The sequence below is a fragment of the Mauremys mutica genome, chromosome 8, assembly GCF_020497125.1.
Source record: "Mauremys mutica isolate MM-2020 ecotype Southern chromosome 8, ASM2049712v1, whole genome shotgun sequence".
Taxonomy (NCBI): Eukaryota; Metazoa; Chordata; order Testudines; family Geoemydidae; genus Mauremys; species Mauremys mutica.
The window spans coordinates 111,558,763-111,582,786 of record NC_059079.1 but is presented as its reverse complement, the minus strand read 5'-3'; the positions used below and the strand labels follow the sequence as shown (position 1 = coordinate 111,582,786).

At 42.8% G+C, this 24,024-nt stretch overlaps 1 protein-coding gene across 1 annotated transcript in view; it reads right to left on the bottom strand.

Moving 5' to 3' along the window:
* Window positions 1–724: 724 nt before the first annotated feature.
* The window catches only part of LOC123376341 (teneurin-2-like), a 72,300-nt gene continuing 49,000 nt past the window's right edge, over window positions 725–24,024 (bottom strand). Inside the window, exons 13-17 of the mRNA XM_045028259.1 lie at window positions 22,326–22,561; window positions 13,638–13,934; window positions 10,244–11,858; window positions 6,133–6,263; window positions 725–2,617 (exon numbers count right to left, since the gene is read on the bottom strand). Of these exons, the coding sequence (XP_044884194.1) occupies window positions 1,856–2,617; window positions 6,133–6,263; window positions 10,244–11,858; window positions 13,638–13,934; window positions 22,326–22,561 (3,041 nt within the window). The 3' untranslated portion in view covers window positions 725–1,855. The remainder of the gene's footprint in view (window positions 2,618–6,132; window positions 6,264–10,243; window positions 11,859–13,637; window positions 13,935–22,325; window positions 22,562–24,024) is intronic.

Sequence of the window (24,024 nt, the reverse complement as noted above, 5' to 3'; positions counted from 1 at the left end):
AGTTGGCAACCCTAATTAAGAACCCCAAAGTGGTAGCCACTAGAGCTAAATGAAAAGTTTCTAAAAGCCTGGCACTGATATCTGATGCCAGCTGTCTCACCAATTGGACAACAACCTTGAATAAGATGTCACTAGAACAAAGTCTGCTCAGAGATACACTAGCAGGAGTCGAGAAAAAAACCTCCGCTAAGTCAATGTACACCAATGTAAATGGGAGCAGTAGTCCGACTGTCTGTACAATGGTAGATAGAAACAGCTGCAGGCTTGGTAAAGGTAGGATGCAATAAAGTAATTATGGCCCTGCCTCTAAAACTGAGTCAGTGATGGTAGAATGGCTCTGTTTGCGGTTTACATATCCAGTTGCAGAATTGGGTCCTATATCTGCACACCTGCCTGTAGGGCTCCTCCCCCGTAACTTTTTCAGTCGCTTTATTAACGTAACTTGTATTTCATTGGTTTCCCCAAATTATTTTTGTTCTGCTCCATGGCAAACGCTTTAAAAAATGTCCGCCAGTTTAACACTTGTAACAGAGCTGCTGGTGAATGTATAGCTTACCTGGAGTCCAGAGGAAGGGATATTAATAGAATTTGTATAATGTATGATACTAGACCCCATTTCTGCATCTAAAAGGTTTCATGTACTAGGTTATATAGACAGACCCACAGCTACACAATTTTCTTTCTCAAAACATTTCCACAATAGAGACAAATAATTCACGGGAGTTTTAGAGACTTTATTACGTATAAACAATTTAAACACTTTGCCATAAATTATCTTTGCCTGTCTCTATTCTTTGCTTAGCAGCAAATTAAAATTAATATAAAAACTCAATGAACAATTCATACATGTATATTACAAAAAAGTTCTTGTACCAAAGTTCTTAGCTTTTTTTTTTTTTTTTTTTAAATTTTTTGTGGTGACCATAATGTGATTGTCTCAGTTTCTCGACCAAACAAACACACTAATAATTTTAAAATCTGAAACAGTGATTGTGCCTTCTGGCTGATGTATGTACAGGGTGATCTGAAGTGGTGCCCATTTGCAATAGTGTAACACAATGCCCACAGCTCTACTGGAACTGATACCAACAAACTACTGAATCTAAACAGACTACACCCTGTAACTGTGTTATACTGTCCACAATGGAATCTTCAAAGACAAACAGAGTATGAAATTTATTTGTAGTGATTATAGCCACCATTTTGAATTTAACTTTACACTCTGCCCTCTTTGAATAAATTAAACTTCAGGCCAGACAAATTCAGGGTCTGAGTGCAAGTGCAGGTTTGTTATTTTTTAAATAATCTTTTAATTTAGTATTTCCAGTGGTCTCTTGCTCGCATTCTCATTTTCCTCCAGTTATTACACACAAATCACCCCAAAGTCATGTTTTAAATGCACCTGTATCTTGATTTAAACGAAAACCTCTTGAATATTTATCAAACAAGCAGTGTGAATCATTTTTGTTTCATCAGCTGGTCTAGAGAAGGTGGCCCTCTTGAATTTCTTAAAGTTTGCTCACGTGTGAATGGAGTGAGGTAATATAATATGAGGCCTTTTTTCTATTTTTATTTCTTTTTTTTTCTTTAGACCCAGAACAAGTGGGTAATATTTTAGGGGTACTTTTTAATTTGTATGGTTAAAGTTATCAGTCTGGCTTTAGTCCACTTCAGGATGTGGTTTTTAATCACTTGAACAGTAGCATTTAACTCAAAAAATGTGAGCTTTCTTGCCACTTACTATCCCAAAGTAGCTCAGCCTAGTGCCCCCAGTTAGGTCTTCATCTCCTTAGGAGAGGAGATAACAGTTGTGACTACTGATTCATCCAGCAGAGGATGACAGCAGGTTAATTTGTTACCTCTTTCCCATTTCGTTCTGTCTTAAAAACTGGATGTTGCTGCTACTGTCTGCTAGCTCTGGGTACTGCTCCACTGGAAGTACATAGTATCCCTCGTAACCTTGAACCCTTCCTGTGCTCAAAAGCTGCTGCTTCTCTCCATCAGTCCATAGGCGGCTGCCCTCTTTGCCATCCCGTGCCTTCTGCTGCTCTTTGGCCCATGCTGATCCCAAGGCTCGCTGTCGAGCTTGGTCTAACACGCGTGCCTTTTCTTCATCCAGTGTGTCGGGGGTCAGTCCGTACCGTATGTTAAGTAGCAGGGTAGAATACTGGAATTCAATATTCGTAAACCTTCGAGTCCTTCCATTGATAAGGAGGGTTGGTTGGGAAACTGTGACGTTTACTCCGCTGTCCAATACCTTCCGCCCACTGGTCATCGCCAGGGTGACAAGGTCACTGTCAGACGAGCCAATCTTGACAAAGTAATGGGTATCCTTTCCCTCAATGCTGTAGTGCATCTTTTCCAGGTAGTAAGCATTGTTAAGCACAGAGGCAATTTTTCTGCTGTCTTCCGTGGCTATGCTGGAAATGCCAGTTGTTACGCGGCCTTCCTTCACAGCAAACATGATCCCTTTCCCAATAATGGGAGTAGTTGTTGCAAACCAGTGCCCAGCTTTCTCTCTAATATTGGCATGTAATCTTTTAGAGATGACCTGTCCCTCAAGGGCCATGAATGCTTGATTGTGTCTTTCTGTTGTCTGTTGGACTCCAGTAATTAGCTGCAAAAATAAACAAATAAGATATACACAGCCTGAAAATGCTGACTTCAGAGTCCCATTTTAAACCTTATTAAAAAGAACAATGAGAAATGGTGCTGTAAAAAACGATAAGCTATAGAACAGGGGCGGGCAAAATTTTTGGCCTGAGGGCCGCATCGGGTTTCAGAAATTGTATGGAGGGCCAGTTTGGGGAGGCTGTGCCTCCCTGAACAGGCAGGCGTGGCCTGGCCCCCGCCCCCTATCTGACCCCCCCTGCTTCTCACCCCTGATGGTTCTCTGGGATTCTTGCCCCATCCAACCCCCCCATTCCCTGATGGCCACCCCCAGATCCCTGCTCCCTGACCCTTGACTGCCCCCAGATCCCCCCGCCCCCCACCACCCCATCCAACACCCCCTCTCCTTCCTGACTGCCCCCCGGAGCCTCTGTCCCATCCAACCACCCCTTCTCCCTGTCCCCTGACTGCCCCCAGAACCCCCTCCCCTGACGGCCCCCAGCCTCCCCATCCAACCCCTCCTCTCATTCCTGACTGCCCCCTCTGGGACCTCTGCCCCATCCAACCACCCCGTCTCCCTGACTGCCCCTGGAACCCCTGCCCCCATTCAACCCCCCTGTTCCCTGCTTCTGACTGCCCCGACCCCTATACACACCCCCAGCCCCTGACCACCCCCCGAACTCCCTTGCCCTCTATCCAACCTCCCTGCCCCCCTACTGTGCTGCCTGGAACATCAGTGGCTGGTGGCATGGCTGCACCATGACAGGCAGCCATGCCGCCCGGCTGGAGCCAGCCACGCACCGCGCAGCACAGAGCACCGGGTCAGGCCGGGCTCTGCAGCTGTGCTGCCCCAGGAGCTCACTGCCCCACCACCCAGAGCATTGCGCTAGTGGCGTAGTGAGCTGAGGCTGCGGCGGAGGTGGAACAGCGGGGAGGGGCTGGGGGCTAGCCTCCCGGACCAGGAGCTCAGGGGCCGGGGAGAACGGTCCCGCAGGCCGGATGTGGCCTGCGGGCCATAGTGTGCCCACCTCTGCTATAGAAGGTACCACTCAAACTGTTGTTGCTGGTGTATACACTGTACAGTGTTATGCAGTGAACCAACTAAAGAGAGCTGGATGAATGGACGGTAAGGTGGATAGAAAACTGGCTAGATGGTCGGGCTCAACGGGTAGTGATCAATGGTTCCATGTCTAGTTGGCTGCCGGTATCAAGTGGAGTGCCCCAAGGGTCGGTGCTGGGGCCGGTTTTGTTCAATATCTTCATTAACGATCTGGAGGATGGTGTGGACTGCACCCTTAGCAAGTTTGCAGACGACACTAAACTGGGAGGAGTGGTTGATACGCTGGAGGGTAGGGATAGGATACAGAGGGACCTAGACAAATTAGAGGATTGGGCCAAAAGAAATATGATGAGGTTCAACAAGGACAAGTGCAGAGTCCTGCACTTAGGACGGAAGAATCCCATGCACTGCTACAGACTAGGGACCGAATGGCTGGGCAGCAGTTCTGCAGAAAAGGACCTAGGGGTTACGGTGGATGAAAAGCTGAATATGAGTCAACAGTGTGCCCTTGTTGCCAAGAAGGCTAATGGCATTTTGGGTTGTATAAGTAGGGGCATTTCCAGCAGATCGAGGGACGTGATCATTCCCCTCTATTCAGCACTGGTGAGGCCTCATTTGGAGTACTGTGTTCAGTTTTGGGCCCCACACTACAAGAAGGATGTGGATAAATTGGAGAGAGTCCAGCGGAGGGCAACAAAAATGATTAGGGGGCTGGAGCACATGACTTATGAGGAGAGGCTGAGGGAACTGAGATTGTTTAGCCTGCAGAAGAGAAGAATGAGGGGGGATTTGATAACTGCTTTCAACTACCTGAAAGGGGGTTCCAAAGAGGATGGATCTAGACTGTTCTCAGTGGTAGAAGATGACAGAACAAGGAGTAATGGTCTCAAGTTGCAGAGGGGGAGGGTTAGGTTGGACATTAGGAAAAACTTTTTCACTAGTAGGGTGGTGAAGAAATGGAATGGGTTACCTAGGGAGGTGGTGGAATCTCCTTCCTTAGAGGTTTTTAAGGTCAGGCTTGACAAAGCCCTGGCTGGGATGATTTAGTTGGGTTTGGTCCTGCTTTGAGCAGGGGTTGGACTAGATGACCTCCTGAGGTCCCTTCCAACCCTGAGATTCTATGATTCTATGATATACATATTGCAATTACCTAAACCAACATAAAAGACTCAATTTTCAAAGTACCATAGAATTGATTAATGTTAGATAAAAATACTTTTTGTGCATTTGTCTTTTCAGATACAGTATATGTATACAGATTTATCCATCTTGGTTATCTACACCATGACCATCACAAGAGTATTCAGGAGTCAATCAGCTAAAACTTTTAAAGAGGTTCTGTAGAACCAACGGAACCAATTTATTAACAGATTAGGTATATTTTCTGAACATTCTGACCTAGAAGATATAAGGGTAAAAATGTGCCATGTGCCTTAGGAACCTAAGTCACATTTTCAAAAGTGACTTAGGAGCCTAAGTCTTGTAGACTTTCGATGAGATATAGGCACCTCAGAGCTTAGGGTATGTCTATACTAGAATGCTACAGCAGCACAGCTGCGAGTTCTTCTATCACTGTAGTAAACCCGCCTCTCAAGAGAGGCAGTATGTAGGTGGATGGAAGAATTCTTTCATTGACCTAGAGGTGGATTAGGTCAGTTTTATGACGTCTCTCAAGGGGGTGAATATTTCACTTCCCTGAGCAATATAAGTTTTAGGTGTAGACCAGGCCAAAAATTAATTACTTTTGAAAATAGAACTTGGGCTCCTGATTTACTTAGATGCTTTTAAAATTTTATTCTAAGACTAGTGACATTACTATAAATGTGGAGTAACTCCACTGACTTCTGAGACTAGAAGTATGTGTGTGTGCGTGCGTGCGTGCGTGCGTGCGTGTGTGTGTGTGTGCGTGCGTGTGTGTGTGTGAGAGAGAGAGCATATGCCTTTCCTAATTGGGCAAAGAAGTAAACATCAGTTTACTTTTAATTTTAATTGCAACACCAAAACGTGCAACCCAAACCTGCCAAAAATTAAACCCCCAACAAACAAAAAATATGATTTTTTCCCCTATACAGTATTGTGAGTAAAACTGTTCTTTAATAGTACAGTAATTACAAACCACATTTTTATTGATATAAATAAAAGGCATAAGGATTATAATGATATAGATAGAACAGATGGTAAGTTACATGTTGAGATTTCCATTTGCTATTGTTAATCGAGTAACAACTCAAGGGTATATACAAAGAACTAATGATACTGCTATTATGGTAATAATCTAGGTTGGTAAGAAAGATGGCATGTTCAATACTACAAAAGCTGACTATACTGAATTTCATATCACTATAAAACAAATATTGTGCACTCTATTTATTGTAGAACCTTTGTCTATAGTCATAAAATGACACCCAAATACAATATAAGACCAACAAAATCTATTTAAGACACCAAGAACTTCAGCATACCTGTCCATTTTCACAGGCTTGACTCTCTGACAACTCATATGAAGGTGGCACAAAGTACATTTTTGCTCTAGGGAAACCAGGAATGATGTTGCTGAGCTGAAATCCAAACATCACCAACCAGCTCTTCACATCTAAAAATCAAAAGTAAATAAATGAGTGAAAAATGAAGGTGTGTAATGTGTATCTCATAGAATCTATGGCCTCAACTCTTGATTTCAAGTAGAGTTTGGCCTCTGAATTTCTAACCTGTTATTGCTTGGCAGCTCTCACAATTGTACTCTTCCAGAGTGAACTGATGCAAGAATGACTATTTTAAATACACTGTAAATAGCCACCAGTGACATATAACTAGGATAGTTAAGCACTGGAACAGGTTACCTACAGAGGTTGTGGAATCTCTGTGAAGTGAAGTTTTTAAGAACAGGTTAGACAAACTTCTGTCAGGGATGGTCTGGGTATATTTAATCCTGTCTCAGTGGATGGCTTAGATGACTTCTTGAGGTTCCTTCCAGCCCTCCATTTCTGATTCTGTATTAGCTCTCTGGTTACTCTTTCCATATTGTCATATGGAACTGACATCCAATATGTGAGTGACCTAAACATTTCCTACAGTTCACCATTGTTACCCATAGCTCTGTCACCTCCTGATTGGATTACTACAATGGGGCTATACTCTGTGTGATACTGGATTAATGCTTGTGAGAACGCTTGGAAACTTCCTCTGGCACAAAACATGGTTCCCCTCTTAGGCCCTACTCCGGCAAAGATTTAAGCAGGTGAGTAGTTCCATTCAAGTCAACTTCATAAAGTAAAACACATGCATAACTCTTTGCAGGATCAAGGCCTTACACAGTTATGTTTCACAGGGAGCATTCCTCCTCTGCTCCAATGTCAGTTTTTGTGAAGTCCAAGGTATTGTTTTTGCCCAAAAAAGCTCTATCTGATTTGGATCCTGACTACCAGATGATTCTGGTCTATTCTATATAGGTTCCTATCCTGCGCTCATCATAGTAGTATCTGAACATCTTCCAGCAGTGCATTAAGCAACATGACTTAAGTGGTTGAAAGAATTTTTCCAAAAGTATTCAAAATATTCAGTCTGCAAGTTTTGGAAAGGAATGGTGTCATAAATAGTTAGTTAAGGGTTAACACATAGTACTTGGTGAACACCTGACCTGAGGACCAATCAGGGAAGAGAATTTAAAATTCCTAGGAGGGAACTTTTTCTCTCTGTTCTTGTGTGTGTTGTTCTTAGCCGTTTGGAGTTACAAGGGTCCAGATGTTTTAATCAAGTCTTCTGCAAGTTTCCATCTTTCTGAACTAATTTCTTCTAGTCAAGATAGTGAGTATTAGAAAGGTACTTTGTGTCCTCATCTAATAATCCTATGTTTACAATTCTGTGTGGTTGTTATTGATTATTCTTAATTCTGCCTGTATTGTTTGTACTGAGAAGGAGGGAGGATTCTCTCCAGAAATTGATAAGGTTATACCCTATGAATGTCCAGCTTGGACTCATAGAGATTGTGTATTTTCTTGTTTTTCTTTTAATAAATTCTTTCTATAAAGATTTGATTAAATCCCTTCTACTGTGGATACAGGGGGAGGGGGCTAAGAAACTCTCTCTCGGTGGTGAGACAAGCTTGTCTCCGGGCAGAGAGGGGAGGGAGGAGACGGGGAGGTTTCTCCCTCTGTGAGTTGTTCTGTGTTTCCCCAGGGAACGTCTTTGGAAAGAGGAGGGGGAAAACAGGGGTGTCCCGGCCCACGTAAATTGACCGGGTGGTGGCAGCAAAAAGGAGACCTACCCTAGGATTTTAGGGTGGGGGGATACATGCTGGTCCTCAACTTGAAACCCCCCAGTTTCAAGTGAGGGTGAGACCATGACATGGTGCCAGAGGTGGGATTTTGGCTTTTGGATTATTCAAAAAATGTTGTGAACATTTTTATTGAAAATGTTTTTGATTTTTCCCTCATTCCTTTCTCTCTGAAAATGGGGAGGGAGAATGAAAACTTTTTGCTCTGAGGTTTCACTGAAAAAATTCAAAAATTTGTTTTTAATTGTTTGAAGTTAAGAAAAGCTTGATGAGCTTGAATCTGTTGACATCCAGGGCATATTACAATCTTGTTTTCCTAGTGTCTTTTAGAGGTGGGGTGGAATGAGCCATTACAAATCTAATTTTAGTGGGTGGAGAAGTTTTAAATGTGTAAGCTTAATTTTGTTTGTTCCTCTAGATACTGAAATAAATAACATTGTACAAAATTTCAGATTCTATCCCAGTTACATTAAAGAAATGTGTACAGATCTTCGATTATATTATACATTTTCCCTTCAGCTATATACAGCTTAGGACCATTATTCCTTTTTCTCATGGCTTCAGTTTGTTATCATATGGTAGAACATTACCTCCCAAACAATTTACTTTAGCTGTCCTCATTTGGCAATAAAGAGGAGGTTCTCTCTCATTCTAATAGTTCATTATTTTCTATTTCTAATGTTCTTCACAGGATGTTGTTACACAGCTGGAGAAATTCTTTTCTGCAGCAAAAAGCTGTCAGCAAATCAGCATCAGGTGTTAACTTTAAATATGTCTAGAGGGTGGTGTATGAAGGTTGTATGTATTTCTCACTTATGAAAATTAACTCTTTATATAACAACTTCTTTTCCAAGAACATTCTTTTAGCCCAGGGAATCCTATGATAACAGCACGTATCTGCATTAGCAATAAACCATTTTTTGGTGGAATTAAAAGTTCATACTGTACAAGCAATTAGTGTATCTTTTCTGAATTTCTTCTGTGGCTGCAAGAATGAAAATAAATATAACATCTTCTGAGTGCAATAAAATCTCTTAAAGTGAGACAGGATCCACTGGGTTTGGGGGCTTCTGAAGTTAATCACTAGAGGCCAAAGTGTGCAGTTATTAATTGAGCCAAACCCTAACGGACATTGATAGTTTTGTTCAATTAAGGACCACAGAATTAGACCCCAAGAATTCAAGATATTTTTGATCACTGATAATTTTTTTCCCAGTATCAAGAGCAAATACTAGTGTCTTCAGAATGCAAAATGACTGAACGGCAACTTGAGAAATTATGCATGCACAATGTAGTCATAGTCACAAAGAACTAATAGTCATAATATAACTTTTCTTGAAGTGCTGCCACTAAAACTGTGTTTTTTAAATCGTACCATTGTTTTTAATTACAACATGCTGCAGACTCACTTCTCAGAGAGTTTTTCCTGAATACATCTTAATTACCTTTCTTTTTAAAAAATGGTTTGCAGCTAGTTCAAGTACTATGTGATCCCACTAAGTGGCAAATTAGTAGTAATTGAGAGGAAGTTAGATGTGTCACCCAAACCCAGTACATGCAATCTAAACTGATTTATTGTCTCCACATCCTAACACTACAGATGTTCCTCAGTCTTCCAAGAGGAAACATTGTTTAAAACATTAAGGTTCTTTTCTTAAAGCAAGAGCTAAAAATAGGTTGGAGTTTAAAGGCAGAATTGGGAAAGTAAATAAATGTTTAATCAGTGCCACTCTTAGTAGTAAGTCATGTTGTGCCCATGGACAAAGTCAGTAGGTAATTCTGAGGATACTATTGAAGGGACAGGGCATTGGACTGGGGGTCAGGAGACCTGAGTCCTAATTCCTGACTCTGCCACTGACCTGCTAGATGACTTGGGACACTCAGTTTCATCTGTCTTCATCTTTCCCCTTTGCAAAGTGGGGATAATGGTACCGTCCGTTGCACAGCACTTTGAAATCTACATGAAAAGTGCTACATAAAAACTAAAGATTATTATTTATTATTAGTTGAAAATGATTCCCCTTTATTTAATAGTCATGTGTGCCTCCCTTTCATAGGTTCTTAATCTGGGGGTCACAACCAAGAGTCAGGGGTCAAGACTACGCTGTCCTTTTCATACTACCAAATGGGAAGATGGTCCTAGCTTGATGGGAGAAGGATTCTGCAGGTGGATGAGGAGATAGCCGAAGGAAAGTCCTGAAATGGAGAAGTTTGATCTATTTCTTTTTCCAACAAAAAATTCTAAACTTTAGAAATTTGCACTAAAACCTTTTAGTAAACAACCGCTAATGAGTTCTCACCTGTTACGTAATTCTTTAAATCAAGTTCATTGCTGAGAGGGTTGTTGCTCTTGAACATGTATAAGTTGAATGGAGCAGGCTCCTTACCGATATTTTTCCACATTGTGTAATCGGGCGATGTCCAACGCCCAGCTAGAACATCATAGTCTCTCTGAGTAAAATGAACCAGTTTGGTCAGAGGATCATACAGCCCTCCATGAAATCCAATGACCAATTGAAAGTCAGGGTTGGAATCATAATATATCTCTCCATATGCAGTGTACTGAAGCTGCTTGATCATGAGGCCATTAATACTGAATACTGCCAGTGGTGTACCTGTGTTATCGGAGGCAACATAGTATTCTTCTCCACTGCTGCTTTCCATTGCAAAGAGATGGCCTTGTAGATCATAGTATAGAGAAGTAATTTCTGAATTGGAATGATTGTAAACATGTGTCATTCTCGTTGGGTTGTGAAGGTCAGCATAAAAGTACTGAAGATGGTGCCCCAAGTTAGTCTTACAAGAAGCCCTTCGCCCTAACCCATCATAACGGTACTGAATACTCCATCCACTTGCTTTGTTGTAAGCTCTTGTTAAGAGACCTTTTGAGTTGTACTCAAATATATCTGAGCCTCGTTGACATAGGAACCCATCATCATCAATTTTGTACTGCATGTCACCCAGACGTGTAATCCTGTCTCTTAGATCATAGCGTAGTGGCATCAACCGTACGCTGTTCCCTGGATTCAAGAGATGAAGATTCCCATTCAGATCATAACTATAACGCCAGGTTGGTCTGTCATTTACTGCCACACTTTGGAGCTGCCCATCTCCATCATAATCATAGGTATATTTGGTTGTGTTGGCATAAGGTCCAAGCTTCAGTTCTCTCTTTGTTACTCTTCCCATGCTGTCATACTGGACTGTCATCCAATACATGAGTGATCTGAACATTTCATACTGAACTTCTTTAATGCGCCCATGGGTATCAAAGTGTTTACTCAGTGTCATCACCGCCGTAGTAATTATTTGATTTATATCATAATAAATGACTCCAAATTTGCCAAAATGCTCTACTTTGCCAGAGATCTCATCATAACGATACAGATCAACAGGAAGAGGAGTCTCACTTATTATAGGCTTGATGCTAGCAATCCGAAAGCTATTATCATGATAGGTGTAATCAAACCTTGCATTGACCATGCCTTCTTCAGAAAACCTGTAGATTTGTTTATCAACCAGTGGACCGATTTTACGGTACCGGATTGTGCAAGAAAAGCCACCACTCTGTAAGTTAACCATTTTCAGAACTCCAGTAGTTTCATCATATCCAAAAGTAACTGCAGTGCTATCATAAACAATTTCAGACAGCTTGGATAGTTTCCCATACTTGTAGAAGACTTGTCGACCAGTTCCTAAAAAAGATGTTTTCAAAATCCTCCCATCATCGCTGTAATCAAAAATCACTGAAGCATTGCTTTCAGGAGGGTTATAAATATTCCTAATGTAGCCAATAGATGTATGAGTGGACATGCTGTGCCGAGCAACACTAGGCATGGTGACAGAATGGAGACGGTCTGTGGAATCGTACTCAAAGATGTACTGCCGTTGGCTCTGAAGCAGTAGTACCATGGACTATTAAAAAAATAAAAAGACAAAGATTATATATTTTTACTGTCTTTCAGTTTCTTTCACTTTCTGAATTTATGGGGAAAAAGCACATTTTTAAATCAAATATTTATTGAATAGATTTCAGTGTTACAATAATAAAAATATAAATAAAATCCAAATACATCTAAGGTGCAATGCTGCCCAATAATATGAATATATTGCCAACATCTGGGATAAGTAAATTTTCCTCTTTGAGAAAAAGATCAATCCCGAGAAGGAAATGGAAGGAACATTGTATCAACCTCTTCCACTCTCTTCCTTTACTGTTTTGGGAAAAATGAGTTTAATGCCCTAATTTATATTTCCTCTGGCAGTTTTAATTTACACGGAATACTGTAAAACATGTGTGGAGAAGTTAGCAGAGAGAACTGTTCTAGCATATCTAAAACAATAGGCTGGGAGGGAGGGGGTTTAGGGAACATGGCATGCAGTGTTTTTAAGGATTAGATAAACTCTCAAGATCAAAGTGGTTTAAATTAGGTTAAATAGAAATGAATTACCATATTTTCACTTAATAAATAATGATTAGAGATGAGATATCTGGAGCTACTGGGATGTTCTGTCAGGCTTAGTCATGCATTTTAAAATAGTAAAATTCATCCTGTTAGTTCATGCTATTATATGGTGACCTATTCTATTTTATGGATATCTCAGAAGAACTGAACCATGAACAAAGTATTTCCTTTGATTAATTGAAAAACTAAAAAATTCACAGATCTGGCACAAAAGGCTTTTTAACTGTTGGAACACTAAGAATCCTATGTTATGTATATGTATGTATATATGAACATGTAATAGCAGTCTCTTTCCTGAACGTTCAAAAGACTTTAAGCACCTAAGTCCCTGTTTTAGGTGCCTAAGTCCCAGTTTGGGCACCACTACAATGTACAAAACTCCCACCTAATCCTGTAGGTGTATAAATGCATTTGACCCCTAAATTTTTGCAGTAAAAGGACATTAGAAGCCTATGCTTCTGCCTTTTTGCATGTGCACTGCTGGCTCCCTTCAGGCATCTGAGCACCTGTCTCCCATCAAAGCCCCAAAGCTATACTTAAACCAGGGGCAGACAGGCAATCGTGTGTGGCCCAATCCGGTGGGTGCCCTCTGAGCACATCTCTCATGCGAGTTCTGACAGAACAGCTGGGGCTGGTGGGGGGAGGAGGAAGAGCTCCCTCAGAACATTTAGCCCAGTAGTGAGGGCATTCTAATGGGGGGAGCGGGGTTCCATCAGTCTCTCCTTGAAGACTCCACATCCTTTCACCTGAGGGGGAGAAGGGGGCACAAACAGGGGGTTTCCCACAGCCCAGGTAAGTCTCCTAACCACTGGGCTAAAAGTTATGAGGTAGGTTTCCTCCCACCTCCAGCTTCTTGTATAAAGGCCTAACTCCAAACAAAGTTCCTGGTTGTGAATTGCTAACAGAGACAGGCCCCTCCCTGCAGCCCAGACTTCGGTGCCTGTCTCCATAAGAGGGGCACACATTCCTCTGGTCGGCATCTCCCATTAGCTAGTTTAGGCTGCACTTCACACCAAGCAACCTGGCTCTAATGTGCCTCTCTCTCTCCATTCACTGTACAGACAGCCTAGGCACCTTACACAGGCTTTGTGAATCCAGTGATTTTCTAGATGTCTAAAAGTTAGGTGCTGTGATGCTCAGCGTCACAACACCTAACACCTTTTGTGCCAATGCCTAACACCTTTTCAGCCTTTGTAACTATTGCTGTAGTTTAAATTAAGCCACTTACCTTTTCCAGGTACGTGTAACTCCACACTTTCCCATCAGCAAACATGCGGGATATGATTCGGCCTTGCTTATCTATATCTGTTCTTTCACTCATGGCACCGCGTTGAAGTCCAGCCAGTCGTCCATTGAAGAAATAAGAAACGTTGACAGCAGCAAGCCCACTGCTGGGTAGCCAAAGAAAAGGACGTCCTAGCTGATCATAAATTATTCTCAGTGTAAACTTCCGATGATCATCATATATTTTCTCTGTGCGGATGTTTCGGTCATAATCAATGGACAGCAAGTTCCTTCCATGGACCTATACAAATGGAAGAAGGCTGTGTTCAGTGAATTGATAAATCCTAGTCCATGCTAACTGCTATAGTGAAAATACTAATAAATTGAAAGGACAATTAAATTTCCCAGAATTTACTAAAAAAAATGCAGTGTTTTGCTGAGACATTTTACAATGCATCCTGGGCTAGCAGTAAGCTCTGAGCAACAGCCCCTGGGCTTGTTATAAGCTGTTAACATTTAGTAGATACCCACAGAGTACGCCCAGAAGTAATTTTTCAACTGCTTGCACTAGTAGTTCTCAACATTTTTTCATACCATGACCCCACAGTACACCAGGAAAGAGTTTTGAGGACTCCCCCTTCAATCTAGCCATATAAATAAGAGGGCTGCCATGACCGCTGTTGGAGTCACAACCCCCAAGTTGAGAATCCATGCGTCCAACATTTTCTCCTCCCCCCACTTTCAACAGAGAGGTTTTTCCTCAGAGATGCCAGCACACAGAATGTTTTTTGTTCAGTCCTTTTTGAGGCTTTGGGCTTTGATCCCACAAGGTGCTTGCTGAGCAAGCTGAACTCCCAGCATCTTGCAAGCTAAGGTCCCTAGCAAGCAATAAAAATCCCATAAATTTCTTTAAGCTGAGTAAATATATTTCACTTTCTCACTTTCTTTAGTAAGACTTTCAAAAAACAAACACAACACAGCATGAAAAGTTTCAGTCCCACAGGAAACGTTTTTGGAAAGTTGTGAGCATACGAGAACAAGGGGTTGTAAGAACTGAATATGTAACCTCAACTATAGTGTTCACTACTGCCAATGCTATAAGAAAGATAAAGCAGTATACTCACTGGAGGCCAAGCCACAGAAAATCCAGGCCAGCGCTGTAATCTAATAAAGCTTCTTAAGTAATTTAATTGTGAACGCACCATTAATAAAGTAGAAGTCTTTAAATTAGATATCTTTTGACAGCAAGGACTACTTAAGAAGTATTCATCTGTTCCTGGGAATTTGTTCTTCAGCTTATATTTTACAGTAGCTTTGATTAAGCAACATTTTCTCTTATCCAAATTTAAACTGCACATCAAACAATATGTAAATTAATCCTGAGCCTTCCTAGAGGACATAAAAGTTATTCTGAATTATTTTCACTGGCAGAGTAAGCCCAATTCCCATCCCACCCCACTCTGTAGGAATTCAGTTCTATAAAAAGCAATTTTAAAATTAATACAATTTTGTGTTCATAAGAAAATATTTTAAATAATTGTTCATTTTTCTCAGTCTGATATTTTCCAGTTAATAAAATTCAGCTCTTTTAACAAAGTTTTCATTTCCTTAGTAAGTCTTAGAAATTGCTCTTCATGTGGGATTCCCCACAGAAGGTTTTGCTATTGACAAATAGACTAGCTCTGATGTGAAGACAATAATAGTAGTTAAGAAAAAAACTTAGGAAAGGAAATGCTCCATCTTATTCCCTATTCAAGGTTTTAGTAGAAAGGAAATCTTGGAAGCAGAACTCAGCCAAAGAGGGCAAACTTTCAGAAGTGGCCACCATTTCTGTGAGTGCAAAATCTGTGTACATGTCAAATGTCCATGGAAACCCTGCACTTTAAGAGCTACTGGGGAAAATAGTGGGTATCTGATTATTATATTAAAGACATATGTCTGTACAATTAAAGGAAAATTCTAGCATAGCTCTGAAATTTCAATTCTTTCCAAAGTAACTAAATTATGAAAAAAACTTTCCTGGTGAATTCCTCAAATAAATTGGGCTAATAAATTCCTATTAGTCATATGTGTCTGTGAGGATTAGAGGGAATTTTAAATTATTTTTGTATATAATTATCCTAATTACAGGGTTTTTAAAAGTTTCCAAGATTTCTTTAAGATCTTTTCTCCTTCTAGACCTAAAATTACTAGATCATAAATTCTCCACTGCTATATGTGTTCTTGCATTGTGGGTTTCCATCAGTAAGTGGTGTTGCTATGCACAAACATACAAGAGCAACAAAATCCCATTGTCAACACTGAAACTTATGATCCTATAAAGCCAGTGGTGGGAGAACCACAAAGTTGCTGTCTGAACCTCTGGAGGTCCTCACCAAGCACCAAAACCTCATAACCAGCTCTTGCTCCTCTGTTGTCTTTATTTGTAGGAGGCATGGTGATCTCCTGCCTTCTTGGATGTTTTTTGTGTGGAGGGAGTGAGACGAAAACAATTGTTTGAAAATTCAGCTCTTTTAAGAGTTTTGCGTCTTTATAAACAGCTTGACGTTTTTGCCTCATCACAGCAGCTGTATCCTGCACCCTGCCTTTGCTAGTAAACTTGAGTTTAAGGGCTCTCTCCTTTTACTCAGAAGGAAGCTGAATCTACTTTACAAAGGTTACTAGGTTTTTGTCACAGTGAGTTGAAGTACCAGCTTTCTGAACAATTATACACCAGAATAGCTACACAAAAACATTACTCTGAGAATAAAGAAGCACCTGTTTGATAATTCAGTAACTTAGTTTTCATTTGTAAAATAAGTAACACCACAGAGTATAATTGCAATGTCATATTAATTATATAGAAACCCAAACAAAATGACTAACTCCCACTCCTTTGGGGAACGCTAATAACACTAATACAACTATCATGACTGAAGATTATCTAGCAAGCTATTTTTCTTTTGTTCTGCTACCTACACACACATCTGCTTCTTCTTTTTGCTGTTGCTGTGTAAGTCACAATAGGGAAGAGCCCTTCTAGACGTTGGTTAATGGTTCTTCCAGCAAAATTCACTTGAGTGATATTACAGTGTATACAAAAACAAAACAAAAACAAACAAACCCGAAAGTGTAATCTCTCTCTCTTTCTCTCTCTGGGTTCTGTATTAAATTGCCTGCATAACATTCAATACACTACTGATAATGTACCAGTAAACAATAATACCTGATGTAAATTGGTTAATATAAAAAAAATTACACATTTTCCTATATAGGCTTAATTATGGTTCTTTAATCCTGACCCCATACTAAGGGAGAGGTTTCCCTACAAGCAGTGGAGCTTTATGCTGGCATAGGCAAGAGCAGGGATAATGCCTCCACAGCCACTGTGGGGCGTATGCTCACTGGGGCCCTTGTTAAACCTTTAGAGAAGATGTAGCATGCTCTTGCCCCAGGTACGAGCTGGTGCTTGGGGGAGAGCTACATCCTCGCCCTACCATGACTTGTTCCTGCCATCAGCACTAATGGCCCCTTCTCTTTTCCACTCAGGGAGTGCTCAAAAATTCATAAGTCATGTGAACTTTGGGATAAACTACAGAGACAAAGCTCATATCTCTAATGGTGCAATGTTATGCTCAATAACACCCCATGACCCTGGCTGGGATAAACTACAGAATTACTAAGACAGTATTGTGCTACCATAATGCTGATGTGGTAAACTACAAGTGGATAGTTGCATGTTGAGCAGCAGGACTTTTCTGCCGAGCAGAATGTGGCTGTGTGAGGTTGTGATCACAATGCTGACAGCATACAACACACCAATAAAGTATGGATATACGATGTTGTACGACACCCATCACATAGTATCTGAGCACCAACAATCAGGGAATGACTGCATCTGATCTCTCAACTGAGAGGCCTCAAGAAAGAGTCTCTTGAATTTGAGACTGAAATGTACCTATGTCCCATACACAAAGCTGTTATCTCACTTCAGTCCTGGCTAATATTTACATGAGAAATTTCAAGAGGGAGATTTAATATTGAAAATAGTATTTACCTTAAGAAATTAATCACATACAAGGACAGACTCCTGCACTAACGCCTTTCACATGCCCCTGGTTCTGTGTCTCTGTCCCAAATTTGGGCCTCAGCTGAAAGAGGTGTGAGTGTTCAGATTGATCTGAAATACTCATGGAAGCTATAACTCATTATCTATTGCGCCCTCCATTCATGCTGATCTATCCCACACTGCTTCACCTCCCTGTCTACCTTGCATCCCACCTGCTCCCTCGCAATTTTCCAGTACAGTTGCTTTTATTTCATTCACTAAACAGTTTACAAAGGTGAATTAAAATAAATGAGATGCAAATAAATTCTATGCTTTCTCCCTCATTTTCAAATTGCATTTTCAGTCCACTCAACCTGCTATAATCTCATAGTAATTTCCATTTAAAAGAGCTAAATGGATATGTGATTATTGTTACAGGAACTAACACCAGACAATTAAATGTTGAGGTGTTGATAGATAAAGCTGTGTTTTGATTTGCATAAACATGATGGAAGAAAATCTAACTCTGGCAAGGATTCAGCTCTAAGATTTGTGCATTTAACTTCAGCTAATTACCACAAGTACCTCTATTAAGTTTTTAATATTTAGAGTAAGGATTATAGCCATTTTATTTTAGGGCCTCATTTATTTTTGTTTTGAAGACTAGTTAAAATGCAGAGCTGATTTATCTTAGAAAAGGAGTGATTACTACTTATAATCAACTTCTACAGTACAGCATGTCAAAAATCAATTACACAGTCCTGAAATCCAGTCATTAAGGATTTAGCTGCTAATCTCATTCCAGTTTTTGTCTTTTTTAAAAAATACAGGAGTATGCAACTCTGAAGATACAGACAGCATAAAGAAAACAGGGAGAACTACTGATAACTCAGCGCTGAGAATTTGCTAACCACTAAACATCAGGAGAATGTTAAAATGTAACATCTCCTGTCTTATTTCTCTCTGCAAATAACTAAACAGTTGATTTGGTGTATAATATCTAATGATAAGAACACTTTATGCAATTCCTTCAGGAGCTAGGTGAAACAATCTTGGAACTGTTAACAATTATCTTCAAGAACTCAGGGAGGACGAGTGAGGTCTCGGAGGACTGGACAACGGCAAACACAGTACTTATCTTTAAAATGGGGAACAAAGAGGACCTGGAGAATTATATACCAGTCAGCCTAACTTTGATACCTCGAAAGATATTGGAACAAATTATTACACAATCAATTTATAAGCACCGAGAGGATAATAGCATTATAAGGAATAGCCAGCACAGATTTGTCAAGAACAAATCATGCCAAACAAAGATAATTTCTTTCTTTGACAGGGTTACTAGCCTAGTGGATAGGGAAGTAGTATGTGATATCTCTCGATTTTAGTAAGGCTTTTCACATTATCTCATATAACATCCTCATAAACAAACTAGGGAAATAATGCCTTGAAGAAATTATTGTAAGGTGGGTGCACAACTGTTTGAAAAACCATACTCAAAGAGTAATTATCAGTGGTTCACTGTCAAACTGGGAGGGTGTGTCTAGAAGGTCCCACCAGGTCAATATTGGGCCTGGCACTGTTCCATATTTTCATTAATGATTTGAATAGCAGAGGAGAGTATGCTTATAAAAATTGTGGATGACACCAAATTGAAAGGGGTTGCAAGCACTTTGGAGGACAGGATTAGAATTCAGAACAACCTTGACAAATTGAAGAATTGGTCTGAAATTAACAAGATGAAATTCAATAAAGAAAAGTGCAAAATACTTCACTTAGGATGAAAAAAATCAAATGCACATCTACAAATGGGGAATAACTGTCTAGATGGTAGTACTGCTGAAATGGATCTGGGGGTTATAGTGGCTCACAAATTGAACAAGAGTTGAAAATGTGATGTAGCTGCAAAAAAAGCTAATATTGTTCTGAAGTGTATCAATTGGAGTGTTGTATATAACACATGGGAGGTAACTGTCCTGCTCTACTTGGCACTGGTGAAGCCTCAACTGGAGTACTGTGTCCAATTCCAGATGCCATATTTTAGGAAAGATGTGGAGAAATTGGAAAAAGTCCAGAGGCAAGCAACAAAAGTGATAAAAGGTTTAGAAAGATTAAAAAAATGGGCATGTTTATTCTTGAGAAAAGACAACTGAGTGGGGACCAAATAACAATCTTCAAATATGTTAAGGAGTATTATAAAGAGGACTATGATCAATTGTTCTCCGTACCCACTGAAGGCAGGAGAAGAAGTAATCAGCTTAATCTACAACAAAGCAGATTTAGGTTAGATATTAGGAAAACTTTCTAACTGCAAAGGTACTTAAACTCTGGAACAGGCTTGCAAGGGAGGTTGTGGAATCCCTGTCTTTGGAGGCTTTTAAGAACAGGTTAGACAAACCTGTCAGGGATGGTCTAGGTCAGGGGTCTCAAACATGCGGCCCGCGGGCCGCATGCGGCCCGCGGAGCTCTTCCCTGCGGCCCGCGGAGCTCCCCAGGGGAGCTCCGCAGGGCCCCCCAAGAGAAAAGCGGAGGCTCCCGCCTCCGCCCCTCTCCTGGAGCCTCGGCGCATAGAGCGCCGAGTCTCCGTCCGAGCGCCTGAGCCCCGCCCCGATCCGAGCCGCGTGGGGAGGGGGCGGGGCTGGGAGCTCTGGGCTGAGCGCTGCGCTCGGCGTGGAGCTCCCAGCCCCGCCCCCTCACCACGCGGCTCTGAGCGGGACCGCCGGAGACGCGCTCGGGTAAGGGGGAAGGGGGCCGGGGCCGGGGCCGGAAGCGGGACCCGCCGGGGCCGGGCTGGGGGGGGGGAAGGGAAGCGCTCAGGGCTGGGGCAGAGGATTAGGGTGCGGGGGGATGAGGGGTTCATGATGTGGGGGCGCTCAGGGCTGGGGCAGAGGAGTCGGGGGTGGGGGGATGAGGGCTCTGGCTGGGGCTGAGGATTAGGGTGCAGGGTCCTAGTGCCTGCCCTCCGCCAGTACTGGCAAGGCAGGCTTCCCTTACCCTGAGCCTCTCCAACCCCAAACCCTCAGCCCCAGCCAGAGCCCTCATTCCCCCCGCACCCTAATCCTCAGCCCCAGCCCTGAGCACCCCCACATCATGAACCCCTCATCCCCCCGCACCCTAATCCTCAGCCCCAGCCAGAGCCCTCATCCCCCCACACCCTAATCCTCTGCCCCAGCCCTGAGCGCCCCCACATCATGAACCCCTCATCCCCCCGCACCCTAATCCTCTGCCCCAGCCCTGAGCGCCCCCACATCATGAACCCCTCATCCCCCCGCACCCTAATCCTCTGCCCCAGCCCTGAGCGCCCCCACATCATGAACCCCTCATCCACAGCCCTCACCGCACACTCCAAACCTCTGCCCTAGCCCTGAGCCCCCTCCTGCATCATGAACCCCTCATCCACAGCCCTCACCCCACAGCCCAACCCTCTTCCCTAGCCCTGAGCCCCCTCGCATCATGAACCCCTCATCCACAGCCCTCACCCCACAGCCCAACCCTCTTCCCTAGCCCTGAGCCCCCTCGCATCATGAACCCCTCATCCACAGCCCTCACCCCACAGCCCAACCCTCTTCCCTAGCCCTGAGCCCCCTCGCATCATGAACCCCTCATCCACAGCCCTCACCCCACAGCCCAACCCTCTTCCCTAGCCCTGAGCCCCCTCCTGCATCATGTACCCCTCGCCCTCAGCCCCACAACCCTCACCCCTGCACTCCCTCCTATCCCCAAACTCCGTCCCAAAGCCTGCACCCCCACCCCCTGCCGCAGCCTGGAGCCTGCATCGAGCACAGAGCCTGCATCCAGACCCGCTCCCCCACCCAAACTCCCTCCCAGAGCCTTAGGCAGTAAATCTAAGTGCGTGTTTTGTCCTTTGAGTGAGGTGCATTACTGAGTGTATATATTTATTAAAACTGCGCGCGCTTAGGGGAGGAGGTGGAGAAGAGACAGGGCAGGGGCGGGGCCTCATGGAAGGGGTGGATTGGGGGTGGGGCCAGGGGCAGCAAGGGGGCGTGTCAGTGATGCGGCCCTCGGGCCAATGCACTAGTCCTCATGCGGCCCTCGGGGTCATTTGAGTTTGAGACCCCTGGTCTAGGTTTACTTAGTCTTGCCTCAGTGCAGTGCAGTGCCACTTCATCCACAGTGAAATTTTAGCCACCTCGGGGAAGTAGGGGGGAGGGAAAATAGTGGCTGTTTAGCACAGCCTTGCAGTTTATGAAAGGAAATGAAGACAACTACTTATCTCAGAGAAATTGCAGGGGGAATTTAGGTTAGTAGAATGTAATGACATGAACTAGAATTTTTTTGGAGACTCAGCCAAGTTCTTGTGAAGAGTTCCACAGTATACTGATAGACAACAAGTGGTCAGGATTTTGATACTGCAGCTCATTAGAAAGATGGCAATTCCACCAACATAGTGATTCTTACTCCTTCCGGGGTATTTTTTACCAGCCTCCTTTTGAATCTTCTAGTTTATGGAGCTTCTGATAACTGGTAGCAGACTATTCCATCGGTTTATTTGGCCTCTCAAATACATAAAATGTCACCACTGCTAGTCCACTTCATTGTCTTATTCATTTTTATGAAGTAGAATTGAATAAAATATAATGTAGAGTAGAAAACAGTCTAGATACAGGACAAAAGACTGTCGTTGTAACAGTGAGTTCCACTTACCCTGAGCTTTCTTCCGAACACTGTCACTTTGCCTTTTATCTGTTCTTTTCTCAGGCGCCACTCAATCGAATTTAAGCCATTTTCCATTGGCAGGGAAATATTACATCGTCCTATGGTAGGGGTCACAGTACCAGCCAGGACATGAGGTTCACTGTGGAAGCTAATACTCATTCCATTGGCATACATCACTCTCAAAGTGCCATTATTACAGAGCTGGTAGCTATTCCTCACTTGATCTAGTAAAATAATAAAAAACAATATTTAGCTACTTTAGTCATAAAGAGAAGATAGCACCAACTTAATAGGTTTTCATGGTACTTCCATTGATGTCAAATGAAATCTTCCTGCGTTGTGCTATGGTAGATATTACCAATGTTATTGACTTATGTAAAGAACAATGGTATTAATGTTGCTAGCCTGCAGAGGTGCTATAGTTTATACTGTTGTTTTCCATTTACCATATATACTCGATCATAAGCCAGTTCATTTATAAGCCAACCCCCTCCCAAGATGGATAAGTAAAAATGGAAAATTTTTATGACTCGTTCATAAGCTGACCCTATAATTCAGGGGTCTGCAAACTTTGGCTCCCGGGCCATCAGGATAAGCCACTGGTGGGCTGAGATGGTTTGTTTACCTTGAGCATCCGCAGGCATGGAGGTAAACCTAAGTAAACAAACTGTCCTGGTGCGCCAGCTGCTTACCCTGACAGGCCGGGACAGCAACTGGTGGGGAAATTTTTTCGGGGGAGAAGCTGGGGGTCAGGGAAGTAACCCCTGCGACCACCCCCCACAGGGCCCCACCCCTAGCCCAGGACCCCCCCACACTCTCCCCATCCCATCCCTTCCCACCTTATCTGGGGAGGGCCAGGGGAGGATGTCTCTGGCCTGGCTGGAGCTGCTCTGGCAGGCTGGGCAGCGTGGCCGTAGCCTGCTCCGGGAGGCCAGACCGGGCGGCGCAGCTGCAGCATGTTCCAGCAGGCTGGGCCGGGTGGCACGGCCACAGCCTGCTCTGGGGGTGGGGCGGAGCGGCACAGCTGCAGCCTGCCAGCCCCAGAGCTGCAGCTGCTTCAGAGGCTGGAGGTAGAGCAGCGTGGCCAGAAGCAGAGAGACTCTGGCCCCACCTCTTCCCTTCTGGCTCTGCTGGCTGTGCTGCCTCTCCTTGCTCCCTCTGTTGGGGGGAGGGGATGTGTCCCACCTCTCCCTCTCTATACCCGTTCATAAGCTGACCCCCTTCTCGGGTGCTTCCCTTTTTTACTAAAATTCGAGTATATACGGTACTCTGAATTGTAAATCAAAACATATACTGACATATTTCAGCTCTATAATTTATGTGGATGCATTTCTAAAATGAGCAAAACCCAGGGGAAAATTATATTTTTTAACTGAACTGTGGGATGAATAACAAGCCTATTAACGCTGTGATGTAAAAAGAGACCATTGGAATCTTTTGTCAGAAGTGAACAACGACTCCCTTCTTCTTTTTCAGTCTTTTAAAAACTGCCCTCCCGGCAGATACACAGCACAGCGTTATAGATTAGTTTTAAATCCCAAAGGTGTGATACCCCAACAATACAAGCTGGCAGACACAATCCTTTATGTGTCATTCTTTATCCGACAATAAAGAAGCTAGGCTAGCCAATCAGATGTCTGGCCTTTTCGCTTACTGATAAAAGTTATAAAAATAAAACTGTACTTTT